At 44.2% G+C, this 27,790-nt stretch overlaps 2 protein-coding genes and 1 pseudogene across 10 annotated transcripts; all 3 read left to right on the top strand.

The window, feature by feature from the left end:
- Positions 1-951: 951 nt before the first annotated feature.
- LOC103634333 (equilibrative nucleotide transporter 3-like) lies at positions 952-12,061 on the top strand (annotated as a pseudogene).
- A 3,779-nt stretch (positions 12,062-15,840) lies between these two features.
- LOC100282357 (uncharacterized) lies at positions 15,841-18,744 on the top strand. 9 transcript variants are annotated; one of them, XR_004851231.1, is made up of 8 exons: positions 15,841-16,512; positions 16,621-16,922; positions 17,101-17,393; positions 17,473-17,619; positions 17,713-17,778; positions 17,887-17,955; positions 18,159-18,287; positions 18,359-18,744. XR_004851231.1 is itself a non-coding variant. In XM_035960587.1 (8 exons), exons 2-8 carry the CDS (start codon positions 16,439-16,441, stop codon positions 18,222-18,224), a joined length of 1,017 nt encoding a protein of 338 aa, XP_035816480.1. In that variant the 5' UTR covers positions 15,991-16,241; positions 16,415-16,438; the 3' UTR covers positions 18,225-18,744. The 9 variants fall into 9 exon arrangements, 5 of the variants coding, with proteins under 5 accessions (XP_008651450.1, XP_008651448.1, XP_035816480.1 ...); XM_035960587.1 differs by having other exon boundaries at positions 15,991-16,241; positions 16,415-16,512; positions 18,159-18,744; NM_001155269.1 differs by having other exon boundaries at positions 16,002-16,241; positions 16,415-16,922; positions 18,359-18,615.
- Positions 18,745-20,195: 1,451 nt separating this feature from the next.
- On the top strand, positions 20,196-23,013 carry LOC100383796 (uncharacterized). Its single transcript, NM_001357700.1, has 10 exons — positions 20,196-20,444; positions 20,583-20,663; positions 20,765-20,869; positions 21,055-21,210; positions 21,331-21,474; positions 21,592-21,697; positions 21,840-22,003; positions 22,104-22,270; positions 22,352-22,621; positions 22,740-23,013. Exons 2-10 carry the CDS (start codon positions 20,604-20,606, stop codon positions 22,852-22,854), a joined length of 1,287 nt encoding a protein of 428 aa, NP_001344629.1. The 5' UTR covers positions 20,196-20,444; positions 20,583-20,603; the 3' UTR covers positions 22,855-23,013.
- Positions 23,014-27,790: the final 4,777 nt, after the last annotated feature.

Below are 27,790 nucleotides of genomic sequence, written 5' to 3'. Positions count from 1 at the left end.
TAATGTTATTGGAGAAACTAGGGATGACAACGAGTACTGAATACTTGATGGGTAAAAACTCTATTAGAAATAGATATAACAAATTTTGATACCTATAGTTATTTTATTGGGTTATTTGTTATACCTATTGGGTATGGTGGACGTGGGTATATTCTCTCTTGCCCTATATCCATTATCCAATGAAAAACCTGCTAACATATGACATGTGAGTCTAAATTAAGGTGTGTGTTATATCTCATGCATGGACTTATATGATGTTGCCATTTAATGTTGAATGGTGTTAATCTTGTGACAAATTTATGTTGGGTTCGATAAATTTATCATACTGACACAAAGATAATATGTTATTTTAGCATATTTTAATATTGATGAGGTATGAGGTTTCAAAATTTTCTAGTTGGTACTTACTTTTGTGATACAAATAATCATATCTATGTTTATTGTAATGTTAGTGGATATGGGTACCCGATCGATATCTGCTGTCCGTGGTGAGTGATAGGTAGTGAGTATGAGTATAGATTATTTTTTCTCTTGTGCATATAAGTATGGCTTTGTGTGCCCATTAGTTAACTTATCCACTGTCATCCTAGGAGAAACTATCTATATTAGGTCTTGTTCGGTTAATCCTGTTACTTATGGATTGAATGAGATTAAAAAAATGTGAAGAAATTTGATTTGTATGGAATTTAAACCCACTTAATTCCCTTCAATCCACGTGAATTGAAAGTTAACCGAACATGTCATTCTCTGTTTGATCGAAAGACGCTGTCCATATTATTGATGTAATTTGATCCACGATGCTGCGATTTGCCCTTCTGACCCCAGTTCTCCAGTTCTCCTCTCCTGGGCTGCGAGAGTAGTAGATTCGATTCGGCGCGCGAGCTCGGCGTCTTGTCTGACCTACCCTGATGCAGTGATGCTCCCGTTTCCAATTTCCGGCACGACGCGTGTATGCGGTACGGCGGGACCAGGCGCCGCTCATCGGCGGTGCAGCCCGGACCCCATTTGTCAGCGCGGAAGGCGACAAAACAGAGCGCAACAGCCGTTCAGCCAGCGTCCGTTGCCTTGCCTGCCTGCGGCCGCCGCCCGCGAGGCCGCGAGGTACGCTGGACCCGGGCGGACGGGCGGTGCCGCCGCCGGGTTCTGCTCCTTGCGCGGATGAATTCAGGTTTGTTGCCTCTTCTCACGCACAGCCGACCTTTTCTTTTATTTGAGCTCGGATTTTTCTCCAGTAGCCTTTTGGGCGACTACGACAGTACGACGTCGCTGTCTCTACTTGAGGAAGAAGTATAGATGCTCATTTGGCACTAACATGATGGGTCAGCTCAGACATGACATAAAAAAATATGGCCTAGGTATGACCTGACCCGACTAGTATAGTGCCAGTGTCTGGCACGGCTATAGTGCCGTACCTGGACCACCATCTCGACCCGTAGTGCTGGCACGGACATGACATGATTACATTTTTTATTTTAAAAAAATAGTTTACATATATTAAGTATAAGAATTCAATATATAACATAATAAAACTACAGCTGTATTGACTAGATGGATGTGTTTAAGTTTTTTATTCACTAGGTTGTGAGTTCGAGCCCCGGGCCGTGCCTGGGGCCGCGGTAGCGGCACGTCGGCCTATCTAGCACGGCACGCTTCGCTAGCCGGGCCGACCTTAGGTCGGGCTCAGTGCGGCTACCTTTTTGTGTGTATGACTTCGTGATCTCCGTGCACATTTTTTTTTGTTACGGGGCTCTTGTTCGATTTAGACAATTATTAGAGCATCTACAACAATATCTCAAATTAGTGTTTTAAATTAAAATATAGAGTTCTATATAGTAAAAACTACTCCAACAATGTCTCATTTTTTAAAATTTGGTCAAAAAAATATATGGCACTATCTCGAGTACCTCAAATATATTACACCGTAGCGACTGCCCTATAATCTGGATTTTGGGTTTTATTGTTGGAGCAGAATATTTTAATGGCGTCCTAAATCTTATAAAATATATTTATTTTTAAATTATAGGATATTTTTATAGAGCTCGTTGTTGGAGATGCTCTAATAGCTAATTGTTAGCTAGATGCTAGTTAAGACATTAGTTAGTTTATTATCTTAGGATTCTTAGCTAATTTTTAGCAACTAACTATTAACTCCATGAGATGAAATTATCAAACAAGCCCTAAGGTGATCAGTCTGGGGCACGATTGTTAGGTTTGGGGTTTTCAGTCACCCAATTATCCAGCCATGCTCTATAAATAAAGTCATAAACTATACACTTGAAAAGGACGTACAGGAAAGTCCAACCCTCCTATTTTTTAGGACCAGTCCAGCAGTCCTTTTCCCTTTATTTAAACCTCATATGATGTCGTTTTGCTTGTTCTTTACCTTCCTCAAGCAAAATGTCATGTGATTCCTTATAAGTAGTCCAGACTCCAAATGGTTAATATATATCATCATGTGAAATAAGTTTCATATATGAGTAGTGATAACTGATACCACCAAAGATCAAAGTTGTGTGCGTGTCAAGCTTTTTGTTTCAGTTCTATCTTATCATTGTTCTCATATCAGTTGTGGTATTATTTATCACAATCTCTCCTTACTAATTTTTCAGGTTAACAAAGTATGAGCGATTCGGAGTGTGCAGGAGCACCTCAACTTAAGGTCTCTCCAAAGTCGAAACGCTGTACTGATCTAGTTTTGCGATGCAATGCGTTGCTGTGTCCTTTGACTGTGTTTGGTTTTGGACTTGACAGGGGAAGTACATGGTCTGTTCGTCTGCTCTCTATTGGGGAATGGATGCCTCTTCTCATGGAACAGTATGTGCTTACAATTGAAGATTACTATGTCTATCTCTTCCCCGTATGTTCATCCTCTACAATTACAGAATATATGATTTTTATTATTTGTGCTCAGTTTCCAGTGCACACTGGGTAACTATATATGTTCTATACCTTATCGCTGTCGCTTACGGTTTAGAGCTTTTATATTTCTTTATGTATTTTGAACCAATGGCACACGAAGCTAGAGAAATCCAATGACAATGTCGTGCTATTACAAACCTGTGATGACTGATACTATACTAGTATAGTGCCCGTGCGTTGCGACGGCACACATCAATGAATTGACACTATTTGCACTCAGTTCACCAATCCAATCAACAATTCATGAAGGTGGTAGTTAAACATTGACACTCAAAATCTCTGCAACTTCTATTTCAGGCCGAGGAAGCTAAATGCTAAAAAAATGGAATCGAGTGTACATTACGGTGTAGATTTTGGCAAGGAGTAATATGTATGATGCTGATGCAACAGACAAATGCATATGCCATGTATCATCAGGGGAGCTTAGTCAGAAGCATTGCAAAAGTGAAACAAACCAGCTATTTATGTTCAGGCTCCAGACATCTCTTTTTTCTCGTATTCACAATTTTAGTGAGAAGGATTGCCAAGCTGACAAGTGGGATAAACCATTCGAGAATTTAGTATATAACATGTTATCTGCTTCCGTGTGTCTTAGAATAGTAATATCTCTGTTCCAAGTTGTTCTGTTTCCATGTACTTTTGACAGTGTGCTTGACTGCGTTGTAAAAACAGAGAAGAAAAGAACAATTTATGTCATCTTGAACTACAATTTCTTCTCATTTGCACAATTCACAATATAATTACTGATGAAGGGTGCACTTTACAACCCAATTAGACCCAAATTCAAATAATATCAATCCTTACATGACTCTTATCTCTCAAATAGGTTCCTCATTGCAGCAATTATCACGTCAAATTTCAGATAATTCCAATTGAAACAACACAATATTCTCTGACTAAAGTCCACATATCATACAGAACTGTAGCTTCTGTAAATCAAAATGTCAACTTGAGGATTTCTACATATGTGTACTCCTTCTTTTGGACAGAACATAGGTGCCAATTCATTTCAGTTGCATTAAACACCAGACAACAGGAACAACACAGACACACATACTTGCATAAATCAGAGCTGTACTTAAGTTTGCAAGCTATAAATTTAGTTTAACCTTTGCAAAATTATTTACCATGGAAGATCCACAAAATCAAAGAGCAATAGGGCTCTCATATTTTTGCATCAGTTCAACAGTCAGTGAAGGAATTGTTTCAAATCCACACAAACTACAGGCACATCAAGCAACCAAAAAGAGCACTAAATTGGCTGCTCAATCTCCACCCATGTATTGATTCACCATATTTGGAATGAACTCACGAAACAGAATACCTACTCCCATTTATTCACTCTGCATTCATGCGTTGACTGAGCCCTCTCTACTTGCCCTTCTCTATTGCCTGCGACACCCATCTCTATCGTGCACCAACCCTCACTGCAACCCCGCACCATGCCTTTTCGATGTCTGCTCCCCCACCTTCTACTCAAGGGTGCTTAGGGCAAGGTCGAGCAGGATTGCCTGCCACCTCTGAGTCAAGTTGGCAACTGCAGATCTGGCATGTGTTGCACTACTGCCAGAAGTGTGTGGTCATGCAGGTTTATTTCTTCAAAGACGGAGCCAGGAGACTACTATTGCCTGAAATCCACATATTACGCTACAACAGATGGGTTAAACTACTTCAATAGACAACTATAGATACATGAATGGATTGTTTGAAATCCACACAAAATACAGGTTACCAGCCTGTTTTAGATGTTTCACAAATAAAAAGTGCCCCGAAAGTACTAAAACAATTGAAGTCCACACTATAGCAAGATTTGAAAATACATACAAGACAAAAGTCCACTGGTCAAGGACATACCTTAAGGACCGAGAAGACCACATACAGGAAGGTGATTCTATTGGGCCTCACAACTAAGCTGGATGGATGAAGCTGTACATGAGTTCTTCATATTTTTCTCATATATATTAGTGAACTGTACTTGAGTGTTGACACTGAGACTGCATCAGTACATGGTAGTTTGGTTTTTCTTCTTGGCAAAATACTCGATTATCTCATCCCCATCCAGACCAATCAAATCATGTGCAATTGGACCAATTTAGCAGAGAACATAGAGAAGATAAAAAATAATTATGGAGACTTACCGCATAAAATGGGGACATGTCGAACTGCTCATCGGGGTGGCTCAGTGGAAGAAGTTCAATAGACAGGCCAAGATCTTGTGCATCCTGGAGAAGAGAGTATTGTTAGCGTAAACAAAGGACAAGAAACATTTTGAGATGTGATGGCAGCATGCAGTTTTAAATAGAAGAACTGCCTTTGCACGTTGATATGTTGTCCTAATCATATCAGTTTTCAGTTTTCACTGCTCCTGTAATAGTACCAAAAGGAACTTCTTCATTGGTGAATATAAGAATTCATTTATTGACGGTCTTCACAGATGAAAAGTTTCAAATGAGGGATATGGAATGACTACATTTAGACAGACATTAAGTGGTGAAGTTAAGGAAGAGATAGCACTACTTGCATGGTACGGAAGAAAATATGTAGTCTCTAGCTTCAATCGCTGCAAACTGTTTGGGCCAAAATCCGATCTTTAGAGGATACTAAATACCAACCATATCGTGCAGAGTAAAGAAATTTGATGAAAACACAGACTGCATCTAAAGTGCAAGTAGAAATATGTGAACTTCAAAATATTTGTGCAACTATTTGTCTTTTGTATGCTCAGATAGGAAATAAATTTGCGCTCTAAAAAACATATCTGCAATTTCCAAAGAATGAAGCAACTAAAGCAACATTAAACAAGCGACTATAGAATGAACCTACAATGACTCTTAAAATAAATGTAATGAATGAGAATGTGCTGACACGACGACATGAAAACGACTTAAATATGACACAAAATACAGTCCTCTAGGTTCCAACAATTTGTAAGGTTCAAACTAAAATTAAGATTAGACATACACCCAACTTTTTCTAGCTTCTCGTACATATCCATGGCCTGCCGCCCGTCGTCGTCAAGTAGGCTTGTGCTGGATACATCAAAATTGAAAAGTACTGATTATCTTCGAATGAACGGTCATAACTTGTAATTTTGCATACAATTTAGAAGTAGCTGTATAACACAATGGATAGTAATCAAATGAAGGTCAAAGAAAACAAGTAGTACTATGCATTATATGAAAGTATTATAATGGAAAACAGAGGGAGGGTTCTGATCATCTTATTACCCCATATCACCGGCTAAAATGAAACCAGAAATAGCTAACAAAGTGTGGTACAAAATGATAAATAAAAGCCAATATTAGTTACTCAGGCATGCAGTTACCTCTGTGAATAACAGAGCATCTGGATCTCTTCTAAGTCGGTAGCAAAAAAAGGGAAAACAACCGTCTCTAGTTCTATGTAGAGGACATTAGGCAAACCTTAAAGACTGGAAAAAGAAGAACAGGGAAAACAAGAGGTGGAACAACACAGGCCTGTAGCATTTTTGCTTTACATTCTTCATGCAATCCTCTATAATCCTTCTCACTTGTTTCAGGTAAACGAGAGGTGGAACAACACAAACCTATAACATTTTTTCTTTGCATTCTTCATGCATTCCTCTATAATCTTTCTCACTTGTTCCAGAGAAATGAGAGGTGGAACAACACAGGCCCATGGCCGCAACATTATTTCCTTTTCATTGGGAAAGACAACAACAATAATAAATAGTGTCAAAAGGGAGGAAATCTAAAATGTAGATATAAAGGTAAGAAATTATGAAAACCTGCACTAAATAAATTTTCTAGAAAACTTGCCACTACACATGATTGTTACCTCAAGTACCTAGATAAATTTTCTAACTACATTTATTGTGCCCTGGAACCAACCAACAGCTCCCCAGGCATTTGTGTTGCAGAGCATTTGACCTTCAATTACACATGTTACCGCTCATCTTGATAAATAGTTCTTCATTTTGTAAATTATACTACTGAATGACATTCCCAGTTATAAACTCATATTAACTGAATTAACCAAAATTGTGGATGGAGTGGAAGTGCAAATTATCAAACATACAATAGAAATAGGTAATTCTGAAAAGTTGGGGAGGAGGAACCCAAACAATTTCAAACAAAGCAGAAAAAATAAGTGATGTGCTAAACTAATCCATGACTTGATTATCAAAAGGGGCAGTGAAAACATCACAAATTCTTGAGTATTTCTGTGTTCACAGGAGTTACAACTTACAGGCAAGATGGTAGAAAAATGGTCCAAAACAGGAATAACAAAATACTTGCAACACTAACAACCACACAAACTGCTTTGAATTTAAAAAGTTCTGATTTCATATATAATATAGCACCAAAAAATCATGAAGAATAAAGTGTGTTAGGAGTAAACAAGAATACCATCCGAGCTGGTAGCATTTGGCAAAACATAAATTCTTGTCAAGAAAAATGCATGTTCACGATGAAGTTGTGAAGCCATTTTTTCACGTTAGTTGGGCTTACCAAAATTCTTTTGGTTGGTATGTGAGATGAACAGAGGGTGTTGCTGTTTTATTACCTCTTCTAGCTTGTACGTAGATTCATCTTTTTTGCATAATAGACTGTAGATCTAGAGATGAGACAAAATAACAACAAATCATCTAGATTTAAAAGTCATCTTGGGCTTTAGCGAACTGGGACAAGTGCTTAGACAAAACGACAAACATTCATTTGGAGTTAAAAATCATCTGGGGCTTTAGGCGATCTAGAACATTCACTACAGTCTATGGCAGAGACTAAAACCATAGATGCAGAATTGCAGACACATTAGAGAAGAAACAAATGAATGCATTTGGTTTATTGTTTAGTGTCGCAATAAAAAACCCAGATGCAGACACAAAAGGCACCTAACAAGGATGAGACTATAGTACATACTAACAAAACTTAAATAACTAATATCATTCGAACCTGAGGGGCTCTCGTCATCTTGCACGCCATAGTCAAAGAGAACCTTGTGCCAATCCATGTCAAAGAAATCGATCGTTTCGTGGAGGGGATCCCACTTCAAAAGCTCTAGTCTCACATAAGGGCTGAACACAGATGGTGCACTCAGGGCTACATGGGCATCTCGGTATGCAGAAGGGTACTGAGCTTTCCAACCTTCAAACTTGTCCTTGACAATCCTAAGGCTCGAGTATTCCTCTTTAGCATCAATGAACACATGGTCAGCAGCCTTAAGAAACTCATCCCGGCTAGAAACATAAGCAGTGCTCTCACTGTCGCTTTCATCAGTGCTTAGCTCTCCTTCGATCTTCTTGATGTCCTTATTCTTCGCTGCAGATGCCAATCTCTTGGTCTCTGACTGAGTTTTCCTTTGTCTTCTGTCCTCTTCCCTGCGCTTAAGATCCATACGCTTCTGCATGTTGATATCTCTGCCAAACTCATCCAACTTAGGTTGGAGGTTGGAACTTCCCCTAGCAGCAGCAGCTGCTGCTTGGGCAGCATTTGATGCAGCAGATAGGCAAGTTGAGCTTGATCCTTTGCTAAGGATAGATACAGCAGCAATTACAGCAGCTTCGATTACACCTGATTCATCAGCTAGGTCAGCCGCACGCCTCTCAGAAATAGCCAAAGCTCGTTTTTCATGCAATTGTTGTATGTTTTCCTCTAACTCCATTAAAAATGCCTTGTCATTCAAGAAGTCACACATCACAGAAATATAATCACGTAGCTCCTGCATATAAACAAACCTCTTTTCAGCATCATGCAAACCACTCTCGAGGCTTGATATCTCTGAAAGAGCTTCATTAAGATGTGTGTCGGTCTTAACTAAAGCACTGACTATTGTCTTGTGAGTCTCCCTAAGTTTTTGGATGTTGTCTTGCAAGGCTTTATTTGCAACATCCGCTTGCAGAGCGATGGACAAGAACTCTGCAGTTCCAGATGCAAAAACTCATGCCGCTGGCACAACACCGCTAAGGGAGGGCTGGTAATGGGAACTCACTGGGTATCCAAATGGTTGTGGCTGGACCTGCATAGCAGCTGGTACCCCATTTGCTGACCTCTGAGTAGAAGCATCGTCCATCCTCCTACCAATCCCCTTCCTGAACTGCTCTTCCTCCCATTTCCTCTCTTCTTCTTCGTCATCATCATCATCTCTATCATCCACAACCTTCCTGTTGCCATCACTGAAAGCCCCCAAACTGTGGCAGGACCCCTGTTACTTATCCCACTGAATACACCTTTTGTGCTCCTCGGTCCATCACCTGGCTTGTCAGTGTACATTGCAATCTGATCCGTTATCTCATTGTCATCCTCATCAGATCACTCGACTCACCAGCAGCATTCCGGCTGCTCAGCACACCACCAACATCAAGAGAGATATAATCTGGCGCCGCATGCCTTGGCTGCTATCGCTTCACCCTGATGGCTTCAATAGTTGCACGGTCAGGTATCACTGGTCCTTCATCCTCTTCATCTCCTTTCCCCTCTTCTTCAGATTTATCTTCCTCCTTGTCGTGCTTCGGTATCCTTAGCCCAATGCTGGCCTCAGACATAGGTTTCACCAGACCTTTAAGAACAACCACCATTTATGTTGCAGCTGCGGTGGTGGTAGCTGGAGTGGAACTTGCAGGGGTACCAGACAACTTCTGCGACCGGGGCTCAGTCGCAGGAGTCCGTGGTTGGGCACGCAAGAGGCTCCCAGGGAGCGGGCGCGCATTCTTCTGGAGCTCCCGGAGGCGCTCTGGTGTGTACTCCCCAGCATGGGATTAGAAGTTGGAAGGCTTAGGCGCCGACACAGCAGCGCCGGCAGGTGTCGGCGAGCTCTTGATCCGCTCCCTGGCGGGCGTGAGGCGGTGGAGCGCTCCTGCGGCCGGGGACGTCGTGCGGGCGGGGCGCACCGAGGCTGTCGGGGGAAGGCGGCGCTGCGCGAACGGGCCCGCCTCGGCGTCGTCCTCGTCCTCGGCGGGATGGGCATCACGAGCGGGCTCTGCCAGGGCTCCATGAGGGCGCATGGGTGTGGAAGAGTTCGTAGGAAGAAAGAAACGAACCCTGGGCTATCGTCTCGGACGGAGCTGAGTAGATCAGCGCGGGTCCACGGGCACCGAGCTGGCGAAGCCCTCGAAGCGGAGGCGCACAACGCGGACGGCGCAGCGGCAAGCGTTCCGCACCATCACCTCGAACACCGGGTCGTACCCGGCCCTGTCGCCCGTGTTGGACTGCGACACCGTCACGCTCACGCTGGACGCCGCGCACCCGGTGGTGGGGGTCGGGGTCGTCGCGTTCGCCGCCGCTGTCCGAGCCCCTGCACACGCACCACACCGCCGTCGTGCCACGTGGGTCAACAACTGCCACCGCCATGCGGCCGGAAGAATCGAGAGGGGAGGGGAGCAGCCGAGCAGGGACTCGTCGTCGGGCGTGAGGGAGAGGGAGGGGAGGGGGGCGGGCGCGGTCCTCCCAGCCATCGCGCTGGGATGGTGGACGGGGAGCGGAGTGCGGTCGGCGTCGGGGTGCGGGTGGGGACGGGAAGGGGCGGCGGGGGAGTCAAGCGCGAGGAGAAAGAGAGGAGGGGAGGGGAACGAGCGGGTTGGGGTCAGGGGCGGAGCGCGGTTGGATCGTGCGTGAAAGAACGGCTTAGATTCACCGAAGGCAAAGAACGGCTTAGATTCACCGAAGGCAGAACCAGGGGAGGCAGCCTACCCCTTACAGCATTAATATGTAGTAAAGATTTCCAAATAACTATTGCAGAAGAACCACCCAACCAGAGTCCTCACGCTGGTATATCAGCCTTTTGCCCTGGGGGTTACAGCTCTCCTAGCATACCACGAAGCAAAAAATCAACACCAGGCTTCGGAACCTGACAGGATACACAATTTACTTCTTAAGTTATTTTTGGAATAATACTTGTAAGTGGATACCTATCTCTGAGATAAATAGAGATGGTTCATAAATTATATTCCGTTAGCCTGACTATTGCGCCAGTACTAGTATATATATTTAATTTTCTCTCTCTAAAAGATAGTATTAGCTAGTATGTTTCCGATTTGATATATTGCATAAGTGTTATATAAATCATGGTTATTGAACAAGTGATATCAACCTCATACCATCATGTTTTGGAAATTAGCTGGATGTGGCCACTAAGGGGCAATGTGGGTTTGGAGCCTTTGTTGGCATATGTGTAACAAGTGCAGCATTCGGGATAGCAGATGCCCATGCTCAAGGTGGCATGATTGGTGACCTATCCTTGATGTGCCCAGAGTTCGTTCAGGTGGCTTGTTTCCAACGATTTTTTGATGTATTGCGCACTGATAGAAATATCTCAGTGCCTATAGTTGGCTGCTCTTATGTACCCATCTCCATTTTGGTTTGCAGTCCTACTTGGCAGGTTTGGCCGCATCGGGCCGGAGCAATCATGTTGCGTTGTCATGTTGAGTTGCTCCATATGCTACTTTGTGCAGCCTATGGAGGATCCGAAACAACATGTGCGATTAAGCACCAAACAACTGCTTCTGCAGAACATGGATTACGTGTTCGATATCTTTCTGATATGTCTTGACTATCTATTTTCCCCGGATTCCCATCTGAAGACACACGGCCTGGGGACTTGGTAAGGTTTCTTTCATGTTTTTTTTTCCTTTTTTACTGACACACGGTGACTACTAGCTCCTACATTTCGGCATAATCTAGCGTTCCACATGAAATTTAGTCCCCTCTGCTGTGTGCTTTTCAGGTATGTTCAATGCGTGGGATCTCATAGGCAGATATATGTGCCCTTCATTGCCAAGCTGAGATCTCGGAAGTGTACCACAGCAGCAGCTCTCGCACGCTTTATTCTCGTTCCTGCATTCTATTTTACTGCGAAGTACGGCGAACAAGGTTATATGATCTTCTTGACATCCTTGCTGGGGTTGAGCAACGGGTATCTGACCGTATGTGTCCTCACAGTCACAGTCACAGAGGCACCCAAAGGATACAAATACAACGTAACTTTTACTCTGTTATATACTTCACGCCATCAGTTGCTCAAAGATAGATTTTTTTTCTCATTGCAATCTTTTGCGCAGGGGCCAGAGCAAAACGCGCTGGGGAATGTTCTTGTTGTTTTCGTCATGACAGGGCTGTTTTCTGGTGTCGTGCTCGATTGGTTATGGTTGATAGGGAAAGGTTGGTGATACTGAAGTCACCTCATAAATGGTGTTACTAGTCTTTTGCTGAGGCCACATTTGGAAGCACCTAGTTTTTAAGAAATTGATTTATAGAAATTGAGATCGTTCCAAACATACTAGTTTATGACTCAGTTTATAGAAATTAGATTCTTAATTTCTTAAAATCAAGAAGCTAGTTTCTCTTAGCTAATAAATAAAAACTGGTTTATTAAAAACTAGGTTGCTTTCAAACATAGCCTAAATGTATCAACATCGATGGAAAAATAATGACAGGTACAAAGGATGATGGGGTAGACTGGTAGGATGCTGAAACTAACTTGAAGCGTCGTCAAGTCTTAAGCGAAGTTTTTACTGGTCTCCTTTTTAGGAGAATGGCAGGTGCTCTGACTTTTTCATTATAGGAGGAAACACCAAATGATCACAATGTTGAGGGCTCGTCGAGGCTGATTAAGAAGCCAGACCTGAAGAGAGAGAGAGAGACTAATCTGAGGACCTGCCCCCGGGTTATTGGCCAGAGTCAGGAACCAGGAAAATACACAGTCACAGACACACTAGCCCACGCCCGACCGCCCCCACGCTCGCAGTCCACTCGATGCTTTTGGGCAACGTCAAAATACCTTTGCTTGCTGCTGAGAATAGGCGCACTACGCTGCTTGAAATGGTCACGCCAAAGCAACTGGTCCTCCCCTTCAGACATTAACGAGAGGAAGACCAGTATGTTTGGCAAGGGTTCTCCAGTCATCACGCAGGCCTTGCATAGATGATGTTCAATGATTCGGCTCAGCTCCTGCCTTATTAGCCCGGGTCACAGTGTTGTCTGCTCCTATCTGGATAAGTCATCCACACACGCATCAACTTGCTCGTAAGCAATAGGCTCTAAATCTTACACTATAAAATTTAATAATCAAATTAGGCTCGGGCTCTAATTTTATTTATTTTTGAAAACTAAAATTTATTTAAGACTCTAAAAAATTATAAAGAATCATTTGGATCGCGATTCACCCCTACTCGCAAGTTAATGATCAGTCAATGCGCTCATTCTGATCGTAATCCATTAGATTTAAACTATTTACTTTATAATAAAATCTATACAGGCCGAAAGTATTAATACTAAATTTTTAATTTTATATAAAAAAGTGGGAAGGGGATGGAACCAAAATAAATATTTTTCTCTTGTCATTTCATAAAAATAAGCAAGAGAGTGCCAAACCCACACACACTTGTTGAACCGTCCTCTTCATACAGAATCTTTACACAGGATTCGTGACATGAACAGTATCACCTGAGTTAATCCACCAAGTATCAGAGACTCTTTATGAATGCAATTTTGTTCTTACTGTTTTTGTTTAGGCATTTGAGGAATTAAATACAGTCCTTCATATGATACCCTTTCAAGCGATAGTATCTGTGAGTGTCATCATACACTTCTCCTAGCTACTATGGATATTGACCTTTTTTCATTGGGACTTTTGCTTCATTGTTATGTGGATTTAGAAAAAGGCTTTTCTTCACTTGAACTTGAGTTTCTCTGATGTGGCATAAATTTCTTGCCCTAATTTTTAGATTGAGGCTTCAAAGGCTTCTTAGAATATTCTTTCTTATGATGTGACTATTATAATTGGGTTCACATTGTCACTCTTCATGGCTTTAACCATGTCCTCTTTCTAGACATCACATGACAATTAGCTTCTCTATTATCCACTTTTTAGGACTCACGTTGTAGTTCACAACAAAAGTACCAAAATCCTTTAGTAGAGACACTAATATCAACTAGAAAAAAATTATTATTTAATTCCATATCAAAGGACATGAGATTATAGGCAAAGTTGATCATTTTAAGTATGTGCTTATTTACACTGGAGCCATCATACTTTTCAGTAATAATTTTCTCATTTATGGTTCCAGCATATGCCTTTAAAGAAAACCAATAACTTGTTGAATCTTGTCAAGGTACAAAGTTGCATTGACATTCTGGGATTGCTCCTCTTATAGACTCTATGATACAACTTCTAATGACCATCATACAGTTCTTATTTGATCTTTCCCACTTAATATGTTTGAGATCATATGTCATTGCCAAGGCATCATTATTACCAACCTCAAATGTTCCTTTTGTTCTCAATACAAGGCCAACATGCTTCAAATTATCAATGACATACTCTATCTCTGCTAATGCTAATGCCATGACTATCTTCTCCCTCCAAGAAGGATATTTAAAGCTATTCGGTGGCTCTAGTCCACAGACCACACTCAAGACATTTGAGATCTTAGATGGTAATGTTTCATAAATAAACAAACTTAAATCAATATATAGATAATGATGGGTAAACATTGTCAGATGTAAAAAAGCAGTATGCGTGCATTAAGGTAGTGTTTGGTTGAGGAGCCAAGTAGAACGGAGCCGTTCCATCCCTGATTCTAGGAACGGAGCCGCTCTGTTCTGTGTTTGGTAATCTGGAACGGAGCGGCTCTGTTTTTTGTTTGGTTCTAGAGTGAAGTAGAACGAATCGACTCTATCATACGTTTGGCATATTCATACCACTATAATATATATAATTATATTAAATATAACACTATATATTAAGTTTGGCATCGTGCGTCTTTGTTTATATATATATATATATATATATATATATATATATATATATATATATATATATATATATATATATATATATATATATATATATATATATATATATCGCGCGAGAGGCATGCAAGCCACGACCGGCGTCGTGCGTTTGCTGAGCGCTCGGGTCCGGCTATTTTTTTGGAGCTCAGAGATTCAACATCTTGAGAGAATATTCCTATAATAGAGTGGCTTCGTTCCACTTTGATTCGAACCAAACAGTCTTAGTACTAGAACAGAGCGGTTCGATTCTACTCTGGAACCAAACACTACCTAAAAACGATACATTTGTACAACAAGTGATCTCTTGACAAGATAATTATTTATTTTTATCATTAACTATACATAAAAACATCGTCACGTGTAAGTTTAACGGTTACCGTGGGAATGGGATGAGAATGTTTCCCCATCCCTTCCCCGTTTACCGGTCGGATAAGAATTTCTCCATTTACTTTCCCACGGAGATAAGAAACTTCAAAGTTCTCATCTCCTAATAGAAGAATTTCTCGCGGAAAAATGAAGTTAGAGCCCCATTGCCATCTCTAGACAGGGTAGTTTCCGATTTTTCTCCAACGACTATTTAATACTTGGGAGCTATTAAAGGAGCCGAGTCCTACCAATAAAGAAGAGAATCTTTATGTATAAGATAGAGAAGCTGAAAGTTTTGATCTGTATGGTCTCAAAGTTATTAGGAGAAAGTGGCTAGTTTTTAGGAAGAAGTGGCTAGATGACGTGATGAGTAAAAGAGTCATTTGGTCTCTAGTTTGGCCTCCAGCTATGTTAAAATTCACTGGCAGTAGACGGAAGTGGCACACCGGTAAGAGAAGTTTCATGTTCTAGTGCCGATGAATAATATACTTTAGGCTATCTCTAACATTCTTATCTTTCGTTTTACTCTCTATTTTAAACTACAGTCTATAAATAATTTAGTCTACCGTGTGAAACGATATTTTTTATGGATATATATATCCATGTTTTGTTGATCATAGCCTAATTTATTAAGTGTGTATATAGTTATATAAAATACTGTTTTATAGTGTAGCTTATATTATTTATAGTGATGTTTAAAATAGAACGTGAAATAGAGAATTGATACTAAGTCTGCCGGAAATAGTCCTGCATAGAAACGTTTATATAGGCCTACAAAGTATTGTCTCACACTGTATATACACTGTTTTATTGAATGAAGTTTAAAATAAAATTTTAGCTACACCCTGGAATGAAATAGGAAGTCAGATAGCCTAATAATGCATATAGGCAGAAGCGAGCCCATATATATGGTGCGGAGCATCGGCGCAGCCCCTTTCTCCGCCCCCCACCGCGCACCGCCCGACCAGCGACGGGAACCCACGCCGCCCCCTCTCCGCCCCGTGCAGTCGCTCCCCAGCTCCCGCGCCGCCGTTCCCTGCTAACCCCATCCCCTTCGCCTCGCCTCGTGCTAAGAGAGCGCGGACCACTGCGGTGCCACGCCGACGCCTTCTGCCGGCCCCAGGTGGATTCTGTCCGCAGACTCCTGGAGGTGCTGCTATCTAGCCCCTTGATCTGAGCTGAAATTAGGTACGCTCATGCCGTCTCCATGGTCCAGGAGCTCTTCCGTTGCACGAATCTTGGTTCAATCTGTAGACGGGGGGAAGACGGGGGGTGCGGTTTGCTTAAGTGGCTGCGATGCTATGCTAATGTGGAGAGATGGGCAAAAATGCCTTTTCCGGTCTCCTTTTGCTCTTGTGCAGGAGCTGAACCTGCCGGGCGAGCCGATGTACGGCTCGCCGGTGTCCAAGGACCTCAACCTCCCGGTGCAGCCGCCCATGGCCTCGTCCGGGCTGCTGAGGTACAGATCGGCGCCCAGCACGGTGCTCGGCGACCTGTGCGAGGACTTCCTCTCTTCCGCGCCCCGCGCCGCCAGCCCTGACGCCGGCGCCGACAACGTCTTCTCCAGGTTCCTTGCTGACCACCACATCCGGGACGACAAGCCGTCGCCGCTTGCCTCCGCCGCCGTCCACTTCCCGACTGAAACCGACACGGCCTCCCAGCAGCAGCAGCAGCAGATGATGTTCCACTCCCAGCAGCAGCAGGAGATGGTGAGCGCCAAGTCCGGCCTTTACCGCACCGTGAACTCAGGCGTAGAAACCGCGGCCGCTGCTGGTGCCGGCGGGGCCAGCTCCAGTGACAACGCTAGCAACCTGATTCGACAGAGCAGCTCCCCCGCCGGATTCCTCGATCATTTGAACATGGAGAACGGTTGGCCTCTTCCAAATTCACCTTCATTTAGTACTACCGTAGTTACCATTCCCTGCTTGTTTGCTTCCTTGCCATCAATTATTGACGTTATTGGAGGACGTTTTTCTTCGGGAGACATTTCTATTTCTGGAACTGACACTGAGCGTGTCCCCACCTACGCGAAATTTGCTCAATTCAGGATACGGGGCCATGCTGAGGGCGGGCATGGCCACGGCGGACTCCCTCGCAGGCGGCGGCAGCAGGCTAAAAGGGCAACTGAGCTTCTCGTCACGGCAGGGGTCATTGATGTCCCAGATCTCAGAGATGGACAGCGAGGAGGTCGGAGGGAGCAGCCCAGAGGCTTCCGGCGGCGGCGGCAGGGGGTACATCCCTGGGTACCCAATGGGCTCTGGGTGGGAGGACTCGTCGGCTCTCTTGTCAGACAATTTGTCTGGCGTCAAACGCCCCCGGGACTCGTCGGAGCCTGGCCAGGTGCGGGGGTTACTCACTCTATTATCCATTTCTTGTAGGAGTATATCTATGTGGCGAACTGACAATGCCATCAGTGCAGAGCGGCCTTACGCACCAGTTCAGCGTGCCCAAGACGTCGTCCGAGATGGCAACTATTGAGAAATTCCTCCAGTTCCAGGACGCCGTGCCTTGTAAGATCCGTGCCAAGCGGGGGTGCGCCACTCATCCACGCAGCATCGCTGAGAGGGTCAGTGGAATCCATTTTCTTGCATAGAATTCCTCAGGTTTCGAGTCTGCGGTTGAGGGATTGGCTGACGACGTGCTGGTCTGTGGTGCCCAGGTGAGGAGAACAAAGATCAGTGAGCGAATCCGAAAGCTGCAAGAACTCGTTCCAAATATGGACAAGGTACTCCACATTCTGTATGTAGCCTACACTTCCATTCCTATGGGATCTGAGGAGGACCACCCACCCCATAATTGAATTGTCTGCAACCTACACTTGTATTTCCTGCAGCAAACCAACACATCTGACATGCTGGATTTGGCTGTCGACTACATCAAGGATCTCCAGAAGCAGGTTAAGGTAAGCAATCCAATAGTAAGGTCCTTAATAAGAGAAAGACAAACCGGCCCTGAGTAGTAAGGTCTAAAACCAAGCTATATTGATTTGTTGCGCTTTAAACTGAAATGAGAAAGTTATGCATTGCGTTCTGTTTTAGACTTATCTGAAATACACACTCGGAACACAGAATTTGAGAGTTCGTTTCTGCTATCTGTTCACTGAAGGTACTAAAGGAGAGCCAAGATAACTGCACCTGCTCAGCAAGCAAGAACCAGCAGCACTCCTGCTGAAACCGTAATGCTCACTGTACATGAATGACCTCGAAAGCATGTCCACTCGGGAAAGAAAAAGATGTAAGACAGCTCTCATGCATGTTGTTTCATGAGGTTTTGAACTGCAGCAGTTGAGAGGCTTTATCTACCAGGCAGTGTAGCTTTTGTATGAGCGAAGGGGGATGAAGCAATGGCATCATCAAGCATTCAAGTGATTGGGAGAAGGGTAAAAAAAGTGGGGAGAGATATATATACAGGAGAAACAACTGTATAGTTTGGCTGTAGCTTTGCTATATATACACACACGCACTACCCTTTCGGTAGAAAGTGGTTAATTTACCTCTGTTTACTAGTAGCACCAGCTGTAAATGTGCCGCAGATAAACAGTGGAGAAGCTTGGAGGTGTTCAGTGCGAGCGATAGTGTTTCAACTCTATGAACATATCATCGTTGGGTTAATGGGCATCATCTACTGGGGTCTGGGGATAGCCCTGCTTCCTCTCGGACCTCAGGCCTGAAGCTTGTATGTTGTTCAGCTATCTGACATTCTGACTATATCGATGCTTAACATAGCTCTAGTGCGACACCAAGAGAACATTCAGGCTCTGGACATGGCATTTATATTGTTCCATCGCCTTGGTCTTAGGCTATGGCCAGCGGATTGTGATATGACCAAAACATTATTTATAGAGTGGAGTTTGAAACGAGAGATGTGGATGAGTAAACTACTTGGGTATCTTCGCCGCTGCTAGATGTGGTAGAGCCTCACAGAATCCGTTCGCACACATGCACTATGTTTTGCCCCTGAAGAAGCTATTTGCACATAAACAGCACACATCACTGAAGATGTCTCTACCTATACACATTGACATTATCTGTGCGAGCGCACAACTTTGTAGAATCTGGAAGCCGGATTCTTTGATAGGGATGATGGCACTGTGTGTAGTCGTGTACATTTGAAGATACCCAAGCAAGCCTTCTCGTCAAACAACTGAAACTGTCTGGCAGCTGACTAGTATTTTTCGTACAGAGACGAGGCGTAATCAAGTTCCCAGGAGCTACCTCAATGCGAGGATGTGTTTTGGCTTTTGAGAATTTGAGCGTGTATGCTGAAGTTGTCTCTAAAATCTAACGCAGCTGGTTTCATCTAACTAAATGTGCGTCGAGTGATTTTACAAAATTTATATAACTGCATAACGCGTACTCCCTCCTCTGTTGGTTTCCAGTACGCTTCCTTTCGAGCGCTGTGCTTTTTGTTGAAATACTGCGAGCAGTATCTGTTTTTCATTTTATTTTATGCTTTCTTGGCTTAAAGCAGCTGAGCCATTTTGGCAGCAGCGTTGAGACAGACTGCACGATGCACCAAGCAAGCACATGGACCAGCAAGTAGTACAGTACAACTATACTAAATATCTCAAGATCGGAATCGCGTCACGTGCTCAGCGTACGGACAGATTCCGTTGGCTTCATTTTCAGGCCTGCTCGCATCTACTTAACGTGGGCCCGTTGCTGTTCGGGAAATTGGGCTGCGGTGCGGTGCACAGGATAGCCGCTCGGTGCAGCCCATTTAAAGGCCCGCTGCACAGCCGAGCCCAACGCGCCCGTGACCTTTGACCGCGAATCCACGCTCCTTCGTCTTCCCGTTTGGTGTCTGCTATCTGCACCAGTGCACCACCGCCCGCGGTCTTCCACCATCTCCGCCGTCCCTGTCAGTGAATTGTGATCCCGCAAAGGGACAGTTGGTTATTATTAATTTTCTTCACAAAGATGATCTCTTTGGTTATAATTGTTACTGAGTCTATGAACTGTGAGTCTGTCTATATGTGAGACTGACGATAATTTTATGAAGCCTATTCTTTCTATTAAGCAAATATCAGAATCTCTTTTTCCGGAGACGAGGCGCCGAGGCCTCCCTCACCACCCCCGTTCCCCACCGACCACCGTGTTTATTAGTTAACGAGAGCCTTGTCTTTAACGAGCGGGAGTGTTACTCCGAGTCAAATGCGTAGTTAAAGTTCCCTTGTTTTTTTTTCTGCGAGCCATTTTGACGCGCAAATGCCAACCCTCTCCTCTCCTCTACTCTCCCTACCTGGGTAATCGCAGGAACCTCGAAGTCTCTGATATCGAGGGGAACATGCACACTCCATTTATCATCAGTATAAATGAAGAAGGGAACCGAGCATCGCTTGCTCCGTTTCATACGCCTGGCTCTCGGCTGCTGGCCTTCTGATCAACCCAGGTTAGGTAGCGCGCGCAGTACTTGGATTGGCTGGTTCTCGTCTCCGTTTACTACCTACCTACCTATCTATCTGCACGAGTGTTGCGTCGCGCTCTTTGTTCTGTACTCATGGCCTGCGTTCCCTGTTCGCCTCTGCAGGAAGATACATGCACGTGCTTTATGTCTTCTGAACAGTGTACTGTCCTGATGGAGAGCAATGCAGCAGCACAAGATCTCGAGGTTGCTCTTGTTCACTGAGGAAAAAGTCTGGGAAAATCCTAGTTGTTCGTCTGGTCTGTTGGTAAAAAAAAAACTGATGGTGATGGCTTCTAACTTTGCAGGGGAGGCGTCTTGCGGTGCTTCTCTGCTGGCTTTTCGGAAACGGATGCGTTCTCGCATGGAATAGCATGCTCACGATCGAAGACTACTATGCCTTCCTCTTCAATGTACGCCGTAATCTGACCTCCAGACTTCTGTTAATCCAGGACTCTTTCTGGAGGACTGTTTAATTTATATGCTAGGTCATATGATGAATCAGTAGGAATTTGAAGCCAGCTTGTGTGTCCTTGTACATCCATTTCCTTGCGTCGGTTTACCAGGAACTGATAGCCCTGCTAACGATTAATTGCAGAGCTACCACCCAACCAGGGTGCTCACCCTAGTGTACCAGCCGTTCGCTGTCGGGACGGCTCTGGTCCTGGCGCACCGTGGGGCGAGGATCAACACGAGAGCTCGTAATCTGGCGGGCTACACGCTGTTCTTCCTCAGCTCCCTGGCCCTGATCCTAGTAAGCGGCCAGCGGCATTTGCCTAAGCTCTCGTGCCGCTCTGCGATCCGCCGGCTCTGGCCTGCACCCTGTTCCCTTAATTAGCTCCTCTCGTTTCCCCCCGCATGTGTTGCCTTGCAGCTGGATGCTGCAACATCAGGAAGAGGCGGGATGGCGGCGTTTGCCGGCGTCTGCGTCGTCAGTGCGGCGTTTGGGGTTGCCGATGCGCATGTCCAGGGCGGCATGGTCGGTGACCTGTCCCTCATGTGTCCTGAATTTGTTCAGGTTGTGTCATACAGACCCAACACGAGAATCACCGTTTCGCTGTAAATTCTGTTTTTCTCTTCCTGTGAGCCGAAACTGATGTTTTTTTTTTATGTCCGGCGATCGATACTACGGCAGTCGTTCTTGGCAGGTTTTGGTGCTTCAGGGGCGTTGACGTCGGCTCTGAGGTTCACGACGAAGGCCGCCTTCGAGAGCACGAGGGGCGGCTTTCGCAAGGGAGCAAGTAAGTGCCGGTCACCGATAGTGATAGCTATTCAGGGCTGTTTGCGGCGCGTTTCAGGTCCATCTCTGACTGAAGCAATTTTTGTTGTTGTTGTTGGTCCTCCTGCGTGCCCATTCGCGTTGCGCCCCTGTCTGCGTCGTAGTGCTGTTCCTCGCCGTGTCATGCATCTTTGAGCTACTGTGCGTCCTGGCGTACGCCTTCGTCTTCCCGCGGCTGCCGATCGTGAAGCACTACCGCGCGAGAGCCGCCTCCGAGGGGTCCCTGACCGTCGCGGCCGACCTTGCCGCTGCAGGAATCACAGGCCCTGTACGTATGAATGATATGGGGCATCACGTCGTCCTCCGATCGTGACTGACTGACCGACTGACCATGCCCGTGCTGCATGAACACTCGTGACTCGTCTCAGGCTGGACCAGGTTCAGGACAAGGGCACACAGCCCGGCTCAGCAACAAGGAGCTGCTCCTGCAGAACAAGGACTTGGCGGCCGACGTGTTCCTGATCTACGTCCTCACCCTGTCGGTGTTCCCCGGCTTCCTGTCCGAGGACACCGGCTCACACGGCTTGGGCTCATGGTATGTATTGTACTGTATTGTATACACTATACCCTGCAAGGCTACAACGAGAGCTCCAACCGTTGTGTTTGCGGTTCCCAGGTACGTGCTTGTTCTGATCGCGGCGTACAACACCGGGGACCTCGTCGGGAGGTGCCTGCCCTTGGCGCGGCGCCTCAGGCTGGCCTGCCGGGCGCGGATCACGGCCGCGGCGGCGGCGCGCTTCCTGCTCGTCCCGGCGTTCTACCTCGCTGGGCGGTGGGGAGGCGGGCAAGGGTACACGATCCTCCTGACGGCCGTGCTGGGCCTCAGCAACGGGTACCTCAGTACCTCACCGTGTGCGTCCTCACGGAGGCGCCCAGAGGATACGAGGCAAGTCTTGGCGCTGGCGCGTCGGGGTTGGGGGGCATGCATGCTTCGTTCGGCACTTCGGCTCAGCCGTGCCGTTGTTCCGTACGCTCACCGTTTTTTTCAGCTCTTCCGTTTGCAGGGCCCCGAGCAGAACGCGCTGGGGAACGTGCTCGTCGCCTGCCTCCTCGCCGGCATTTCCACCGGCGTCGCGCTCGACTGGCTGTGGCTCATCGGCAAGGGCTGGTGATTGGTGAAACGTTCTCGATGGTTGCCGACGTGCGCTGTAGTCGACTTGTAGCAGTCCAGAGAGTCGTGGCAGGCTGGCAAGTGTGCCATGCTCGCAGCAAGTTCAAGGCTTCAATATTTTTTATTAAAATTAAGAAGAAAACAAAAGAAAAACGGCGGTCTTGTTCATGGGCCTTTCGTCGTTTATAATGGGCTCAAACGGGAGCCTAGGGCCGTGTAATGATGGACCACGAACAGGCCATCGGCCCCATACCCCCATGTCCTCTGCCGCTGCAGCAACAGGGCAAGTGGTTGGTATGTGGGGTACTACGGCTCAGAGCGTGGGGCCATCCTGCAGTCCGTGGCACTAGGCAAACCAGCTGGCGCCAAGTCAGCATGGCTGATATTTTATTTCCCGGGTCCACAACGTCTCTCGGATGGGACGTTCCGTCCAGGTCAGCAGCAAATAATTACGAGCACCCAAGGGTACCGATGCCGGCACCAAGAATGATTGTTCTTTTTGTTGAGAACCCTAATAATCAGAACCCTAATAATCGTTACGTGGTTAAATACCGAATATGTCCTTAAGGGTTATCACGTCTTTACATATAGAATATGTATCCATCGTATGGAATACAGAAGAGAAAGAGGCCAGAGTCAACCATATATCATGTGTTTCGTGTGTTTTCTCTGTGATCCTTATGGGAAGAAAGACATGTTCTTTACATCTTCTCGCGCCTCTACTGCTGATGGGGGAAGGGAACGGATCTGGTGATCCATCGTAACGTAGTTCTCAACACTTTTCTTAGCAGCGGCGGATACGGTCATTGCTTTTTGGCCATTGTTCCAATTGCTAAGTGAAGATTAAAACAATAAGAATAGCTTTCTAAAATATATTAAAATTTTATACAAATTGTTATGAGAGATAAGGAGATGCTAAATTGCCTGCTTCTGGACCGTGGCCATGGGTGACTGACCCTTGGTACGATCTCCATTCGCGTCGTGGATGTGTCTAGTGGTGTCTTTCCATCTTGTGTCCCTTCAACATGTATAAATATTTGATGCAACAAATAAAAGGCTCTCGATTGTCTCATTTTACACAGTTTCTCATCATATGTCATCGGCACTTTCTCTTCCACGAGAACAGAAAAAGGCCAGAAAGAACTCCGACATCAACTTTTCACCGGAGGCAAGAACAGGGATGAGGAAAACCATCAGATTATGCGGAAGTCAATTCGAAGGAGGAAGAATTATGCCTAATAGATAGTGAAACCACCAACTATATTCTTCGGGAAACAAAATATTTTCAGACTCCCACAAAGAGGCAAGGAAATGTTTTGACAATCGCATGGCGCGATGCGACAATAGTTAGCTCTGGACGGGTGACTATCACGCTTCCTATGGGTACACAAGTCACAATCGAGGATGCTTTATTGTATCCCGATTCAACTCATACCTTACTGAGTTTTTGAGATATTTGGAAAAGTGGTCTACATATTTCTACTCATACAGGAAATAATGAGGAATTTCTCCTTATTTCCAAACCTTCTGCATATGGCTCTAACATTCTTGAAAGAATACCTTCACTTCCATCCGGATTCTACACATACATAAAACCAGTACCTCATGTTACATACAAAATGATTTTCAGGATGTTGACACATTTAAGACTTGGCATGCACATCTTGGTCATCCGAGAATAGGAATGATGCAAAAAATCATAGGTGATTGCCTTGATCATAATTTAAAGTCTACTAAATTCCCTAAACCATCCGATTTTATATGTACATCATGTGCAACGGGAAAACTAATCTTAAGACCATCCCTCTTAAGATTCACGATGAACCACTCAAGTTCCTTGAACGAATTCAATGTGACATTTGTGGACCCATACATCCATTATCTGGACCGTTCAGATATTTCATGGTATTAATTAACGCATCTACATGATGGTCACACATGTGCCTTCTCTCTGCATGTAACCATGGTTTTGCTAAAATCATGACGCAAGTCATTCGACTGAAAGCACATCATCAAGAACATCAAATCCAGAAAAACCGCCTAGATAATGCGGTTGAATTCTCTTCTAGAGCATTCAATGACTATTGTATGGCCCAAGGAATACACATTGAATATTTTCTGCCTCATGTACATAACTAAAATGGTTTAGTTGAATCTCTTATTAAGAGGATCAAACTCATACCAAGACCTTTACTTCTGACTGCAATTTACCTACTTCTTGTTGGGGCCATGTCGTTTTACACGTTGTTGATCTTATTCAACCTCGCGCAACTGCATATCATACCACATCTTTGTTGCACCTGATACGACGAAATCCTCTAAGTATTTCCCATCTACGAAAATTTGGATGTGCGGTTTACACTCCTATGGGGCCTCATAGGAAATTGGGCATCTACGTGGGATATCAATCCAAATCGATTATCAAATACCTAGAACCCCAAACAGGGCATTTGCACATAACATGTTTCGTTGATTGCATCTTCAATGAGGACCATTTCCCGGCATTAGGGGAGAATTCATGTATCGTAATGAATGAGAGGAAATCAATTAGGATGACAAATCCATCCTGTCCTCAGATCCTCGAACCCAGGAAACTGAACTTCAAGATAATGCTTCTACTAAGCGTACAAGGAAAACGAGGAAGATTCAATCCTTCAAATCAGTAAATGAAACTCAGCCACCAGTTGATGGACACCAAGTGGATATTGTACATCCACAAACAAACACTCAAGTGCACATTTCAGATGTTGGTAGTACATCAGAGCACCCAAAATCTAATCTTCATATGAATCAAGAAGATTTTCATGGAGTACATGAGATTTACATTAATTATACTAGTTCTGGAAAGTTGTGTGATCATAAAAATACGATTGTCAATTCATGCTTCTCATCAATCATAGTTGGTAACCTTCTATCTGATCCTGATCCTAAATCCATGGTAGAGTGTCAACAACGCTCGGTCTGGACCAAATGGAAGGAAGCAATTAACTCTAAATTATCCTAACTAGCAAAAAGAAAGGTATTCACCTCAGTGATACCAACACCTCCCAGAGTCCACCCTGTTGGATTCAAATGGGTTTGCACCCGATAACGGAATGAGAACAATGAGGTTGTGAGATATAAAGCAAAATTAGTTGCTTAAGGGTTTACCCAAAGACTAGACATTGACTACAATGAGACATATTCTTCTGTTATGAATGGAATAACCTTCTGATATTTAATTTCATTGGCAATATAAAAAAGTTTATCACCGCAGTTGATGGACGTCATGACCACATATCTTTATGGGTCACTAGATTCGGACATATACATGAAAGTTTCTGATGGAATATTGTAATAAATAATGGCAAAAATCGTAACATGTTTTGTGTTAAACTCACCAAATCTCTATATGGCTTAAAATAGTTAGAGAGAATGTGGTACAACCGACTAAAGGAATTCCTTATGGATAAGGGCTATTCTAACAGTGGTGATTGCTCACGTGTCTTCGTAAATAGATCTTCTACATGTTTCTGCATTATTGTACTCTTTTCCTAATACTAACATCACATTGTATTCTTTTCCTATATAAGTTTTACCATCATGTTTTCTCATATTAGGTTTTTAACGAGGCAATGTCAACACAAGCATATGTCTGTCTCTTGATTTTTTTCCCATCAGGTTATTTTATAAAGATACCATATACATCTCATATACTGTTAATTTTCTCCAATTTTTTCACACTAGGTTTTTCTGGAGTTTTACACAGTATTTTATTGCAAACCATCTCTTTACTTACATGTTTAAGGAGGGATATACATGGTGGGCAATTGCTTAAGGGGGAGTGTTATGAGAGATAAGCAGCTGCTAAAATGCTAGCTTCCAGACCTTGGCCATGGGTCATAACCCTTGGCACGATCTCCATTCGCGTCGTGGACGAATAGATGTGTACACTACGTCCTTCCTTCTTGTGTCCCTTGAACATGTATAAATATTGGATGCAATTAACAAACCAGGCTCTCAGTTGTCTCATTTTACACAATTTCTCATCACACAAATAACTCTAAAAGTTTCTATCACATTTGATGCTCCTATTCTCTCAAATTTGCAATAGTCAGTGGCTCGAAACTAGTGCAACCCAACAGGCTGATTATTGTGATTAATCGAGATTTATTAACCTAACATGATCGAAACTTAGGATCACCCATCTTATAATGACTTATCAATTAACGAAGATTTATTAAGTGATTTAGGATGATAAATAGAGTCTGTCACATGTACGCATGCACGTTTGCACACACATATGTGATATTCGTCACCTTAGGTGATGATCACTCACCCCTAAAATGACTTAACAAATTTAAGTTATATTTGATCTTTGTAAGTCATTTCAGGGTGGGTGATCATCACTCACCCATGTTACCTTTGTTAAGGTAGCACTACACCTCCTTGGTACCAATGTTATCAATCACATTTAATGCAATGGATGGAAGCCTTATCATGATCGCTTTGTACCACATGGTTGTCCCAAGTAGGGGTGCACATGGCATCAAGGTCATACCACCGAGGGCCACGCTGCCCCAGGGCCATATCTGCTCGAGACCATCCTACCCTAGGAGCTAGAAGCTATTTCGCCCTAAGCACATCTTGAAGGATGCGAGAAGGTGTGAGAGCACCTAGAGAGGGGGGAGTGAATAGGTGATCCTGTGAAACTTAAACTTATAGCCACAAAAACTTGTTAAGTGTTAGCACAACAATTGCCAAGTGGCTAGAGAGGAGTCTCAACAAAACACAATACCACAAGATATCAAACACAGAGATGACACAGTGGTTTATCCCGTGGTTCGGCCAAGACCAACGCTTGCCTACTCCACGTTGTGGCATCCCAACGGACAAGGGTTGCAATCAACCCCTCTCAAGCGGTCCAAAGACCAACTTGAATACCACGGTGTTTTGCTTTGCCTT

The sequence above is a fragment of the Zea mays genome, chromosome 7 (genome assembly GCF_902167145.1).
Source record: "Zea mays cultivar B73 chromosome 7, Zm-B73-REFERENCE-NAM-5.0, whole genome shotgun sequence".
Taxonomy (NCBI): domain Eukaryota; kingdom Viridiplantae; phylum Streptophyta; class Magnoliopsida; order Poales; family Poaceae; genus Zea; species Zea mays.
This window is presented reverse-complemented; position numbering and strand designations above follow the sequence as displayed.

Excerpts from the sequence above, each read along its gene's own strand:
- LOC100282357 (XM_008653226.4), top strand. The coding sequence starts at position 16,250 with ATGCCGTCTCCATGGTCCAGGAGCTCTTCCGTTGCACGAATCTTGGTT. Across the intron at positions 17,620-17,712 it reads CACGCAGCATCGCTGAGAGG|GTGAGGAGAACAAAGATCAG; the intron begins GTCAGTGGAATC and ends TGTGGTGCCCAG. Across the intron at positions 17,779-17,886 it reads TCGTTCCAAATATGGACAAG|CAAACCAACACATCTGACAT; the intron begins GTACTCCACATT and ends TATTTCCTGCAG.
- LOC100383796 (NM_001357700.1), top strand. The coding sequence starts at position 20,604 with ATGTCTTCTGAACAGTGTACTGTCCTGATGGAGAGCAATGCAGCAGCA. Across the intron at positions 21,698-21,839 it reads CGGCTTTCGCAAGGGAGCAA|TGCTGTTCCTCGCCGTGTCA; the intron begins GTAAGTGCCGGT and ends TCTGCGTCGTAG. Across the intron at positions 22,004-22,103 it reads CTGCAGGAATCACAGGCCCT|GCTGGACCAGGTTCAGGACA; the intron begins GTACGTATGAAT and ends GACTCGTCTCAG.